The sequence below is a fragment of the Simochromis diagramma genome, unplaced genomic scaffold (genome assembly GCF_900408965.1).
Source record: "Simochromis diagramma unplaced genomic scaffold, fSimDia1.1 OVJJ01000293.1, whole genome shotgun sequence".
NCBI lineage: Eukaryota > Metazoa > Chordata > Actinopteri > Cichliformes > Cichlidae > Simochromis > Simochromis diagramma.
In genome coordinates, this window is record NW_024386801.1 from 4553277 (window position 1) to 4566779 (window position 13503).

Genomic DNA, 13503 nt, shown 5'->3' on the forward strand with positions numbered 1-13503 from the left:
TGTTTGTCTTAGTTTATTTCAAGTACTCACTTACAGTCTGTCCTGTTTTTTACAGTTGTGTTTTCGGGATTTTTCAACATTAGCAGTTTTATTTTATTTTAAAATTTTATTAACAGTCTTAGCTTTAGACGAAACTATACCAAGTTTAAAATAATCTATTTTAGATTTTACATAACTCTTTGTGCATAACTCATATACAGCAAAGGGTATGGAAATGGCAGTTTATTCAGTATAAAAAGTGCAAGATGAAAAGAAGAATAGCTGGTCAGTTTCTCATATATAGCCAGTGGCAGTATGACACAAAAATATTACTATACACATACATCATTATCTTCAAACATACACACAGTAGTTCTATAAATATGTAATCAGTAATATAAACTTAGCTTGTCAGAATGGATTTACCATTATAATAAGCATTCATTTCATTTAATATAGAATGATATCAGTTTAACAATACATTAGATGAAAGACAATTGGACAGTTCTAAAGCGATTTTTAAACTGAGGTTAGTAATGTAACAGTACAGCAGTAGATGGGGCATTTCCCCTCATGTAGTGAAAAGCAGGCACATGGCAGTATTGGCAGCTATAACACAATCACATTCAGCTGCTGAGCGGCCAACTTTTTAGCTGATTCAGAACCTAGTGTAGAATGTGTCCCATTACCCCATAGGAAATTAAAGTGGTTTCAAATAAAAGTCAGTGAAAGATCAAATTTCAAATCTGGTTCGGGAAAAGTGCAGCATCCCGCATCGGGTCTTCAGCTGTTAGCAAGGGAAAGCAGGAGCTGATGAGATCATAGAGGCTGTTATGTGAGATCTGTAGGCTGACGTTGGAGCTGTAAAGAGACGACGCTCCCTCCATCTGGGCCATCTCATGAAGATGTCGACAGATTAAAGGTACCACCTGCAGAAATGGAGAGAAAGATTTACGGTAAAGAGTTGCATAACTGCTGATGACAAAGTAACCATTGAAAGTGACGGCTGATGATAAGCAACAATAGCTATAGGAAAAACATGTCCTACTTGGCAAGTCGACATTCAACATTCTTTGTCCAGTATATCCACTATCCCTCCTCGGCACGTCTAAACTATTGCCTCTAACGTTTTGTCACCAAACTTCTTCTAACTATAACTATACTATGCACCCTTCTGCTTTTATGCAATTAAGCTTACATTTGATTTAAACTTGTATATACACTTTATTTCTATATATATATATATATTTTTTTTTTTTCATATCAATGATTGGTTCTTTTGCTACTGAAAGTGCTGGATACATTTTTCTATGCAGATGAAACCCACTGAAACAACTGGGGTAGTTAAACTACAAGCATACCATGAAGCGAGAAAGGTCTGGATGACCAGGATAACTTATGCTAATAAACAACCTAATTACTATAAGGTCTGACTGGTCATATTCCATTACGCACAGAGCACCTTTAGTCTAGTCTTCTTCACTGTTATCTGTCATTCGGCCCCTGCATGGTCTTATCTGCAATTACTGGATTCCCCAACACGCCAGTTGTTTTATTATTATATTCTGTGTAGTCTGTTTTAAATCCTCTTCCCTCTAACTTTAACTGGTTGAGGCAGTTGGCAGCCCACACCAGATGGCAGCCAAAAGCCAAGTGTTGCCAGGTGTTTCCTCAAAGGGAATTTTGGGGTTATTTTTGTTCAGTCTCTGTCTTACAGTGTAAGTACCCAGCTGTGCTTTTTTCATGAATTATTGCTAAGAAAATAAAACAAAATTGAATTAAATCGAATAACTGACTGTCTTTGAGGTGAAGCATGGCTCGGGGGATGGTGTTACCTTCACTACAATAAGCTTCTTCTCCAGCGGTTTTCCATCTGGAAACTTCTCTCCAAAGCACATGGTGATGGTGTATTCAGGAGATCTACCATTGTTCTCCTTAAACTGTTTCAATTCTGAAACAAATTCAGGGGGAGTCATTTATTTCAGGATGAAATCCATTTTTACTTCAGTAGTCTAAGGAGCTTGAAAAGAAAAGTGTCTTCTTTAAGTTGCTTTAAGACGTTTCACCTGTCATCCGAGAAGCTTCTTCAGTTCTAAGGTCAAATGGTGGAGAGTCCCAGATTTAAGCCCTATGGGAGTGTCCCCTCAGGAGGAACAATGGACCCCCTAATGATCCTCTACCTAATCACATGAGCCAAGGCGTGAAAATGGGTGTAGGTCACAATCAGCCAAGTTTTCGGGTGAACTCATTATGAAACCAAGCGCCACCCTATCATGTGATTTCCAGAGGTCAGAAGGCCCAGGATGTGAGTGGGCATTAAGGCGCCTGGGAAGGGATCTCAAAACTGGATTATGGATGGCAGTTGGTGCCGTGAGCCACCACCTCTGTTTGAAAAGAGGTGTTGGCTTACGAGGTGAAACGTCTTCAAGCAACTCAAAGAAGCCCAGACGCTTTTCTTTCCAAGCTCCTTAGACTATGATGACCTAGATGACTAAGAACCTTCACAGACAGTATATGGTGTATATACAAATATATAAATGAGCAAAGATCTACACCTACCATTCACAAACTTTTCAAAATTAAGGAGCTCCACCATGGTGTTTTGGGGAAGCTTTGCTGGCTCTGCATTAGCCAAACTAGGGATCACTGGTGCTGGCAAACACATGGCATCTATCCTGCCTCCAGGCATAAATACCAGTTTCTCGCACTTCCAAGAATAGACCTCTCTGGATGCTATTAAGTATGCGGTTGGTGTATTCAACCTGGTAATAAGAAGGTTGTGGTGAGTAAAACATGAAAATGCTTCATCACACAGCAGTATACTGTACCTAAAATTAGGGGTAAAATCCATCTGTCCTATTCTAAAGTCAAATTTTATTTATCACATCAGAATCTGTCAGCTTCATGCCTGAAGTAACATAAAAAATAATTTCTAGTGTCTGCTTGGATGGTACAACTGTGTAAAACATGCATCTAGCTAATGCAATGATTATACCTGTTTGTGGTCCAGCAGACCATCAGTGGAGGGGAAGCAGAGTTTGAATGTGTCATACTCAAGGGCCTCTGAGTTGTAGTGAAGCTGCAGTTTGGGAGTGTTCAAAGTCATCTTTACCATTTCTTTTTTCCTGTAGTGGATGGATACCTCTAGGTCAAATAGCCCCGGCTGAGGTACTGGTGCAGGAGTTACTGTACAAAACAAAACAGTTAATAGACAACAGATCCCTCCTTCTTGGGTAACTATGTACACATATTTTTAGTAAACCTTTCATCTAGGAAGATAAATTTGTATAAACATACCCCCATAACAGGTTTGCTGAACTGGTAAAAGCTGTTGGTTGTTTCCGGCTGCTACAGGATAGCTTTCAGTTGGGGGTGGATTTTGCTGGCCATAGTTCTCTGTCCACAGTTGCTCCTCTGTTTTGACAGTAAAATCATTTTAAACTACAATTAACCTCCATTATAAACCACAGAAAACCAAATGCAATCGACAAACTTTACCTGTTGGCTGGCTGCCAAGACCCAAGGCCATCAAATCGTTAACCAGATCATGCTGTTTATTGGGGAGAGGCAGTGAAACTGTTAATTTTTAGACAGAAGCACAAAGACAAGTGAGATTACACCAACAAAGAGAAGTGAAAGTGTGCTTTATGTGATGCTGAACCTCATTTGCTGAAAGGAGGTACTCTGTGGAAGAGCTGTATATATCTGGTATAATGTCATTGCCCTCCCAAGGGTCGCGTGTTGCCAGACCGTCTTGGTTTTCTTCAGGGAAAGATGAAAGATCAGCGTTATTTATACATTCAAACTCGGAACGGTTTTACCCCAGAATCTCGGCCTAAGTGACAATTAGCTTACGTGCAGTGTTGATAATCTCATAGACTTTATGTGGGTCATCAGAATTCTTGGAGTTATCTTTTACCATCTTGAAGCGCACAGAGAGGTTGTTCAGAGCACAGCGGAAGTTTGTTTTCCACCTGGCTTTGTCATTAGGGAACTCATTAATTTTCCCACTTGCTACTGCCCAGGCCTATGGAGGAACGCCGAGAGGTGTAAACATAATGACAGCCGGGTAGAAAATTCAGACTTACTATACATTTTATGAGATAATTACACACATTAGACTTCACATGCACCTCCTAATTGTTTTACACACTATTTGCATTTCACATCTAAGAAGAAGTGGCTGTTTATGAAAGATTTAGACACTTGGCTGAAATCTGTAGAATTCCTTTAATAATACTGGCACCAGCGAATAATTGTGCTCCAAGTATGAAAACAAGCTGTGGTTTTGCACATCAAATGTATCAAAAACATTAGTACAGGATTTCTTTGACTCAAGATCAAGTGTCACTACTAGAGATGGTATGCCATAACGATGCCTCTGGGAACAGCTGCAACAAGCCAAACAACTCCAGCCTGATAGTAAAAATAACACGACAAAACTATTTTTGGAACTATTTAAAGCACACGCTTAGTTTGTAAGTCGCTTACTCATGAATGTAGTAGCTTATTATTTCAGTAAAAATGTCATCATAGTCATTTTAAGCCTTTTATCTGATCGCACGGATAACAAAGGTTAATCTGGCAATAAACTTACCCGGAAGATTTTACTGTCCTCGTCACTGCAGTCTTTTCTGGAGTTGTGCTTCCAGGGGACTCTGAACTTGTTTGTTGCAACATAGCACAGGCCAGCATACTGGCCCGTTTCCACCTGCTCTAATAGCCAGTTGGAGAACTGAGGTTTTGGGAAGCTGAAGGGAAACGCGACAGGTCAGTGCTGTTCTACAGCGACAACAACCGTGAATAAAGAGACGGCTTACGAGCGCACAAGGGGAAATCTAAAGACATTCAAAAAGAAACTCCTAAATCTGGAAGCTGCAGATTTATTCTACAGCAATAAACCGCAGTAATATTAACTATTAAATGTGCAAGGGAGAAAAACAAGACGGGTTTCTTCTTACCTTTGCATTTCACCGATTCTCTGTAAAGCCGTCGGTCTGATTTTTCCGAACACGTCTTCTAACATTTATACTCCGATTATAAGTCCCTCCTTCAGAGGGTGGAAGCATCACCGGCGTGGGATTTTCGAGGCACGGGTGTTTGCTTCTTACAGAGAAATTGCAAGACAGCCTCGCCGACCGGATGTAATGGGCGTGTTAGTGGGTTTGTATAATGGAATTTCTCGCTGGAGATTACTGGGAGAGATCTGAAAGTCGCTGGCTGCGTGCCAAGCGAAATTTGTTTCTCTTGCGTCGGGAGCGCGCACTTTGCAGTGAGAAGGAGTGGGGTTTTTTTTGTTTTGTTTTTTAATAGAAGAGAATATAACATAAACAGGTTTCGTGTCTACTGTGCAAATAGGCAACACAAACATAGAGCTCCAAATGCTTCATCGCCCTGCCGTATGGAGGCTTAAAGTTGTCTTCTGACTGGAAGTAATCTAAACATTTTGGAGCGGCCCAGCCAGACCGTCATATTCAATCTGATACAGAATCTGTGCAGTGAGCTGGAGATTATGGTGATGACAAGGAGGCCTTGCAGCCTGGATGAATGAAAAATGTCAAAATACCGACTTCTTTTTTGAAGAAACCCCAAAACACTTTAAATGTATATCCATTCGACCAGTATTCAGTCATGTGGTCTATCTGGGGGAAGGGGGATTTCTGTGTTTTAGCTACAGAAATCTGTTTTATAAAAATAAATAGACAGTTGACAATTGTTTTCAGTCATGTGCTCAGCAGACATAACCTTTGGCGATGTGCAAAAATCCGAGCAAATAGTATTTTTATAGGACGTCTGAAAACGACTACTTGTTGAGAAATTGGTATATTGAGCGATAAAGATTCTCCTCCTATTCTCTTATCTCTTAATAATCCGTAATGATATATCAGTGTCTGTTGTAACCAAAAACTGAACGGTAATGTAAAGAAACCCATCTTTCACTTTTAAACAAAAGTAACACGTCACTACTTCCGCGTCTGGTTGTTTGGAATATGAGCCAGGCTCAACCGGATACGCTCTCCCTGCTCAGTGCGCGCTCCCGACGCGGGGAAACACGGGACTGGAGTAACTATTTCGTCACTCCGTCAGAATCATTACATCATCCCATAGGATTACTGTCCCATAGTTAAATGCTTACTCGAAGAGTTTTTTGCCCGCTGAAACTTTGGGTCACGCTCAGTTATAGTGATCAGCTGGGAGTTTCACCAGTGTCACGAAAATTCACGAGCATCTGATTAAAAATATGCATCATTTAGCGTATTATTAACGGCCTGCATCCAAGGCTCAGATATGTTAACCGGTGGATCATTCCAAACGTGACCTATTTTGCGATCATGTGGTCTACAAACCTAGGCTCTACAATATATATATCAGTGACATTTTGGAGAATTTTGAAGACTCTGTCCACATCACCACAAATTCTAGCTGAAATTTCACATTCATCTAATGAAAAAAATATGAATTAGACAGTAACAGCCATATAACCAGTGCTGGCATATCCTCCATACATTACACCACCAACAGCATCACCGCTAGCCTGAACTCTTGATACAAGGCAGGATGGAGCCATACTTTCATGTAGTTTAAGTCTAAAATTTTGGCATTCATCTGAATTTCACTGCAGAAACTGAGACCCAACAGCAACATTTCCCCATCTTCTATCGTTCAATTTTGGTGAGCCCGTGCATATTGTAGCCTTGGTTTCCCGTTCTCAGCTGATAGCAGAAGACCTGTATCTGCTTCAAGGTATGAAGTGCTCTGCATAGAAGCTCTTCTGCACACCTTGGTTGTAACAAGTGAGTTAATATTGCCTTCTTGTCAGCTTAAAGCAGTTTGGCCATTCTCTTCTTACCTCTGACAAGGGTGAAACAAGCCAGTTTCACCCAGAGAACTGCCACTCACTAACTTTCTTATATTCTGGGCATATTCTGTAAGCCCTAGAGATGATTGTGCATGAAAATTACAATAGAACAGCATTTTTGAAATACTTAGATCAGGCTGTTTTGCACCGATACACATGACATGTTCAAAGTCACTGTAATCACCTTCTCCATTCTGATGCATGGTTTGGACTTCATCAGGCTGTCTTGATGTTTGCTGTTTGGACTGGATACTTGTGTTAGCAAATAGTTGAACAGTGGCTGGTAATGTACATAGTGTCAACAGTAGTAGAGTCATATTTGAAAACCTTATCAATACAAAGTTTTACGACAATGTTTATTGTTTACCATAAACTTTAAACTGATCAAGTAGACTCTATACATCACTTCCATGGATTTATGAGTTATGCATTTCAGTGTTATGTAAATATTGCCAGTTTATTAAATATGAAAAATCTGGTGTATTCAAAGATTTCTACACATATATGATGCTGAATAATTGCAAGTGTTGTTGTACATCTTAACATTAATAATGTGTAAAAAGAGATATACAAATTACACTAGTGCACACGCTATATTATATAATAGGGTGAATGTTTTCATTATAGTGTCAGAATATCAAATAGCAATATATATGTTAATCTTTCACACGTATCATATGATTTAGCAACTGCTAAACATCACTTAAGCAGTTTCGACTCAGATACCTGACATGTTTCTGATTTTCTGAATAGTCTACATTATTGAATGGTTTCACCTTGTCTGTACTTTTTTTAAACTCTTGCTAAACGAGTCCCCCTTGAAACCACCAAGTTCCAGTGAGTTCAGAAAAATAAATCCACCAGTGAATACCCCACAGTGTGTATTAAAAGCTGTGTGTCTCTGTGTTTGAGACTTTCTGAGTCAAAGTTCTGCAGGTGTTGTACAGACTTGTGTCATGCGGTAGAATCAGAAAGAATATTAATAACCTGACAGTGATACTGCTTTGGGGGCGTCTCAGCTGCATGCATTGTAGTTTGCGTTATTGAAGAATAAACCTTTGTTGAGCTACTTGATCCAACACAGGCATCATTTCCTCTTTCCGCTGTTGTGTTTTTAGAATTTCTCTGTGCACAAAAGACTAACTGAAAGGTAATTTCTTCACCTTATCCTCCTAGGAACCCTTTCTACCTTTCACCCACAATCCCAGCACAAAATGTCAGTTTCTTTGTGTGCTTTAGATACTTCACATATTCAGATTGCACAACCATGTTCTGACCACAGATTGGGTTGCTGACATTCTCACTTTTTAGGGAATATAGCTCTCAGGGCCGAGCATCTGTGTCAGGAATAAGGAAGTGATTCATGCTGTAGATGGAGCACTTCTCTTTTCTTGCTCACTGAAAACTGTGTGTTTGTAGTCTTTGTAGTTGGACCTTGTAGAACCCCCCCCCCCCCCCCCCCCCCCCAAGGCTCAAAGAAGCTAATCAAGAAGGATCTGGCTTTAATATTGACACAGAACACAGATTGTTACATCCTATTTTGCTAGTTTATGCATAATTCAAGGGTAATATTTTGACTTGTCTGCAGAACACAACAGCAGATCATTCCCGCGTTTGAGAGATAACATACAAACAACATAAGAAGCACTCAGCTAGTCCTTGAAAGACAAACTTATGTTAAGCAGGTGCATTTCAAGTCAGACTTGTTATGCTTTTAAAGGGGATTTCTACTGGGAATTTTAAATATAGATTCTGCCCCCCCCCCCTCCCTCCACACACACACACACACACACACACACACACATTCATCTCTCTGTTTTGCATTCTTTCTCTCTGTGTGCTATATCATGCCACATACACGCACATACTTTAACAGGGAGCAGTGCTGGCTTAACGTATTGTAAGTAAGAAAAATAAACAGACTTGCGGGGGTGTTGATACACTGGAGTAAAGAGGTTTGATTGGAAAAAAGAGAACCACCGCTTTTTCGTAAATAGACACGCCCTTACAGGTGAATGAGATTTCACCTGAAGCTGTATGAACATGGGTTGATATTCCAAGAAGATAGCGTTTGTTGATTCAAGATTTATTGATTTACTGGCAACGATGTTTGCCTTTATTGAGTTGCATTATACACACACAGAGTTCTGGCAATTGTTGTCCATCCTTTTGTATATTGCTTGTTTTAGGATCATTTATAGGATACCTCTTTTCCAGCCCTGTGTCATTGTTGGTTAATTGATAATACTCTAATAATATCCTGTGATCAGGTGCGTCTTTTGGGCAGTTGTCCAGCCCAGTGACTGTCCTTTGAAACAGATTTCATATTCTACAATTTTGCTCTAAGATGGTTTCTAATATAATTTTTAATAATGTTTGATATGCCTAATCAGCACTATGTCAGGAAGTCAGACATCTGCTGAGCCAAGACTGACTTGCACTGTAGGTTCCAATGAAAGCGTGTCTCAAAACAAAAGCAGTTTGTTCAAAACAGAAACTAAAATCCTGGAGGTATGATGCAGTATGTTTTTTTTTTTTTAACGATGTCTCAAAGCGAGAAAGCAGCATAAAGTGTGGATTATATGACTTCCCCTAAGATGAGGTTATCAAGGTCCACAGATCAGTCGTGGCAGTGACCGTGCTGAATGAACTTGTTCTTACAGAGCGTTCACTCGGCGCCCCCTGCTGTTTTTACGGAGAGAAGCGAAACCTTGGCACCACACCGGGGTTTGCCATAGGCTACAAGACGCTATCCTTCAAGCTGGAAAAGGCAGGTTATTATGTTTATCACCGTGTAATTATATTATATTACATGGAAAATACGCATATAAAATTAACAACATCAAAACACAGCTGATTATTATATGGCACTCAAGCATATGAATGCAGGAGTGTATGGGTTCTTAAGGCAGGTTTAGAAAGTCCCCAAAGTGAACCCACTTAAGCTTTTATTTATATTTAGTGGTGTAAAATAAACTTTACCCCATCGTGATTTCCTGTTTTTTCTATGTGTGTCATCCTTAAATATTTCAGATAATCAAATAAATTCAAATATTAGAAAATAATAACGCAAGTAAACACAAAATGCAAAAACCCCCAAACATACACATACATAATGACATAAAATGTCATTAAAAAATGACAATAAAATGATTGTGAATTCTCTCATGGAAGTTCCAGCTGAATGTGAGCCAATAAACAGGCTTAGGGTAACCGGGTGTGACTCTACCCTCCGGTATTGGAGGACGCAATGCTGATAGTGGAGCGATAATAACAGCAGGACCGGAGTACGAATTTCAGATTCTGTCCCAGAAACCTCGAACAAGAAGTCACTTTGCCTTAACTAACATGTAATGTAAGTGTAAACTAAATGTAGCCACATAGTACAGTAGAAAAGCGCAATCTAGGCACAGAGGGGCAAAAACTATCAGGGAATTTCGTTTTCTTCAAAAGTGTAAAGTGGTTTTGGATGATGTAATTGCTATTTTTCACCGCCAGATGCTGCAAATGTCCTTTAGAAAAACACGATGCAAAACTCTCCGTTTCCACGCTGACCTGTTGGTGTTTTTGCTGTTAAGGAAAGTTTTACACATACAAAATATATTTCTAAGATTCGAGTCGATGCTGAATGAAACTAAATTCAAATAAAACAAACAAACAAAAAAGGCTTCAGTTTAGAAGAAAATGGTTGCATGAAGCTGTCCAGTCACGCTGTGGTGCTGAAATATTGCATCCGTGCACCAGCACATTTGGGTTTGGGTTCATCTAGCCTGTATCATCCTACAGACGTAAATGGGATTATTATAACATAAGGGAATCTTTTTTCAAACACAGATGGGAAATGAAGAGATGCCGTGCATCTGAAAAAGATTTTTCCGGGATAACCTGTCGATTAAGCGCAAACAAAGTGGACCTGCAGGGCACAGACTCGAGAGGTAGCAGTAATATTATATTTCCTTTCACAATCATCTCATGAATCGCGTCTCTGCGAGTTTTATAACTGTGTTCAGAGACACGCTTGCAGTTTGCAAAGCTGTAGCCTGGATACAGCAGAGAGCGTCCTTGGCATTTGCGATTGTAAAGAGCTGGAGGGGGGGGGGGGTAAGACTGATAATTTGAAGACTTGCCAGAGGTACATTGTCAAATTCAAAAGGCATTTCAAAGAACCACACCATTCACTTTTTCATTCTATCTTCTTTTTTCTTCTTTCTCTGTCTTTTTTTCCTCCCTTTCTTTCTTTTCGCACGGTTGCAGACCGTTTGAATCGACCAATGGGCCTTCAAGTTAGAGACATTGGAATGTAAATGAGCCCAGCGCGTGCTCCCGGCGCAGTGAAAGCCCGGGATTGTTTATTGAGCTCCCGGAGCCACGCGCCTGGCCCGGGGGAGTCGGTGTGCAGAAGAATCACACAGCGGGGGCGGGGCCTCGCGACGAAGCGTGCGTCTCAAAAAAGGGGTGGGTGGGGTGTGTGTTGGAGGCGCGTGTTGAAAAAGAGGAGTGCTGCCAAAGTTTGGGTCAGATCGGCTCGTGGAGTAAGCAGTCAAGAGAGACTTGGACTAGAGTTAGCCACACGGTCCCCACGCGAAGGACACGAGAGCTGTACACTGCCAACTCTTCTCCTCCTGCCACAAGTTTCAGGCTGTCCCTCTTTGCGAGATGGAAACCGCGACCATCACCACCACTCAGACTGCATTCACCTTTGGACTTAGCGAAAGACGCGCCAGCATCAGCCTGCACGCCCCGGCCCAGGACTGCTCGGTGAGCGCTGTGCACCAGAACACCAACGTTGCCGGCTACCAAAGCAAAGCCAAGGTGCTGAAGAGACAGCGCTCCAGCTCTCCGGAGCTCCTGCGCTGCAAGCGTCGCCTGAGCTTCAACGGCCTCGGCTACTCCATCCCCCAGCAGCAGCCTGTGGCCGTGGCCAGGCGGAACGAAAGAGAGAGGAACCGGGTCAAACAGGTTAACATGGGCTTCCAGACTCTGCGTCAGCATGTGCCAAACGGCGCCGCCAACAAGAAGATGAGCAAAGTGGAGACGCTGAGGTCCGCGGTGGAGTACATCAGAGCTTTACAGCAACTTCTAGACGAACACGACGCGGTGTCGGCTGCTTTCCAGTGTGGACTGCCATCCCCGACACTGTCCAACAGCTACTCTGCCGACCCGGAGTCGCCTCACTCCACCTACTCATCAGATGAAGGTGGCTATGAGCCTCTGAGCTCAGAGGAACAGGAGTTATTGGACTTCACAACTTGGTTTGACAGGTACTGAGGCTGTCATGTAAATGAACCGCATAGCAGCGTGTGCGCGCAAAAAAGAAGAAAAGCGTCTGACTTCTTCCAGAAATGCTTCGAAAGACTCGATAAAGGCATCAGATCTGTCTTGCTCTCTGTGCTTCCAAGTGATCTGTTGCCTCCCTCACTCGGGCTGCTTCTGCAGGAGCAAAGCAATAGTGACAAACAGGGAGAATGAGTATGAATGCGTGAGAGAGGGAGCATCTTGTTGCATAGAGCGTAGTCCTCACAGGAAGGAGGGAATTGGACACGTTGACGCGTGGAAGTAAAAAACTGTTTGAATAAGTGCAATTAAAATGTGACACAGCAGACTCTGCAGGGACGGCGCTGTCTACAAGATCTGTTCGTCAGTAGTTCATCAGACCCGGACTGCCTTCCTCAGCTGCCACATCTGTTGAAGATGTACAACATAAAAGATGCGTCAACAGACTTTTGTTTTTCTTTTTTCGTGATGTACGTGTCCTCTCCTTTCATAACAAAGCTGTACCATACAACAAACTGTTTTAACACGAAGACATATTTTTGTACATACAGTCAAACAGTGTTGTAGCAGAACGTTCACTGCCACTTTTTTTCCCTGACAGTGTTTTGACAACCAGCTGTCAGCGGGGCGGCGAGCTGGCATGTATGAGTTGTGTGACTGGGCAGCAACATCAAGGCTACTGCCTGTAGTTTATTTGTGTGTGTATGTCTTTTTTTAAAAATAGTTGTCAAGGAGACATTTATTAATGTATGCACTCTCAGCTTCCCGTAGCCTAAAATGTAAATATTTGATTTTAACAGATATATTTTGTGTAAAACAAGTTTTATAAATAAAGATTAATCTATTTATATTATATGTTTTTGCAGTGGCTTGGTTCTTTAGCTGATATTGCGTGTGCGTGTGAGTCTGTGTGTGTCAGCAGCGGCGCTAATTGAGCAAACGAGGGAGCTTCTCTTTTATTCAAAGCCCCTGCATGACCTTTTGCCGACTTGGTTGGGCACACGGGAGAAAATTGCGCAGCTGGGCGAACACTCACCAACCATTATAAACGCGCACCTTCCACGGCGCTTTGTCTGCATTCAGGGCAGGGAGATTAATATTACGTTTCATCCATGCATTGTTTCTTTTGCGTACTCTGCTTTTACCCAATGTCCCAGAGTGCCTGGAGCTGAGGGAAAGGAGGGGGTGGGGGTGGCAATTCACTCAAAGGGTATAGACACTTTGAAATACAGCCTGGGGAAAGTCAGCAAGACAATGAGACGGGGTCAAAATTCTTATTGCCCGATTGAGATCAATCTAAATGAAACCTGGGGTTGTAGACTAGTTGTATCCCCAACTGTGTTTTTCATGGCGCACACAGGCCAATCAAAAAGCCCATCTCCTGCGAAATG

General features: G+C 41.6%; 2 protein-coding genes across 2 annotated transcripts; one reads left to right on the forward strand and one right to left on the reverse strand.

The window, feature by feature from the left end:
- Nucleotides 1-5154, reverse strand: irf7 (interferon regulatory factor 7). Its single transcript, XM_040025264.1, is given in 11 exon segments — nucleotides 1-908; nucleotides 1815-1930; nucleotides 2539-2624; nucleotides 2626-2741; nucleotides 2975-3165; nucleotides 3277-3393; nucleotides 3478-3529; nucleotides 3641-3741; nucleotides 3835-4006; nucleotides 4577-4730; nucleotides 4941-5154. Coding segments are annotated over 11 exon segments (1359 nt in total). The 5' UTR covers nucleotides 5006-5154; the 3' UTR covers nucleotides 1-719.
- A 6102-nt stretch (nucleotides 5155-11256) lies between these two features.
- ascl1b (achaete-scute family bHLH transcription factor 1b) lies at nucleotides 11257-12827 on the forward strand. The gene has a single exon (XM_040025267.1). The coding sequence runs from the start codon at nucleotides 11495-11497 to the stop codon at nucleotides 12104-12106; it is 612 nt and encodes a 203-aa protein (XP_039881201.1). The 5' UTR covers nucleotides 11257-11494; the 3' UTR covers nucleotides 12107-12827.
- Nucleotides 12828-13503: the final 676 nt, after the last annotated feature.

Excerpts from the sequence above, each read along its gene's own strand:
- ascl1b (XM_040025267.1), top strand. The coding sequence starts at position 11,495 with ATGGAAACCGCGACCATCACCACCACTCAGACTGCATTCACCTTTGGA.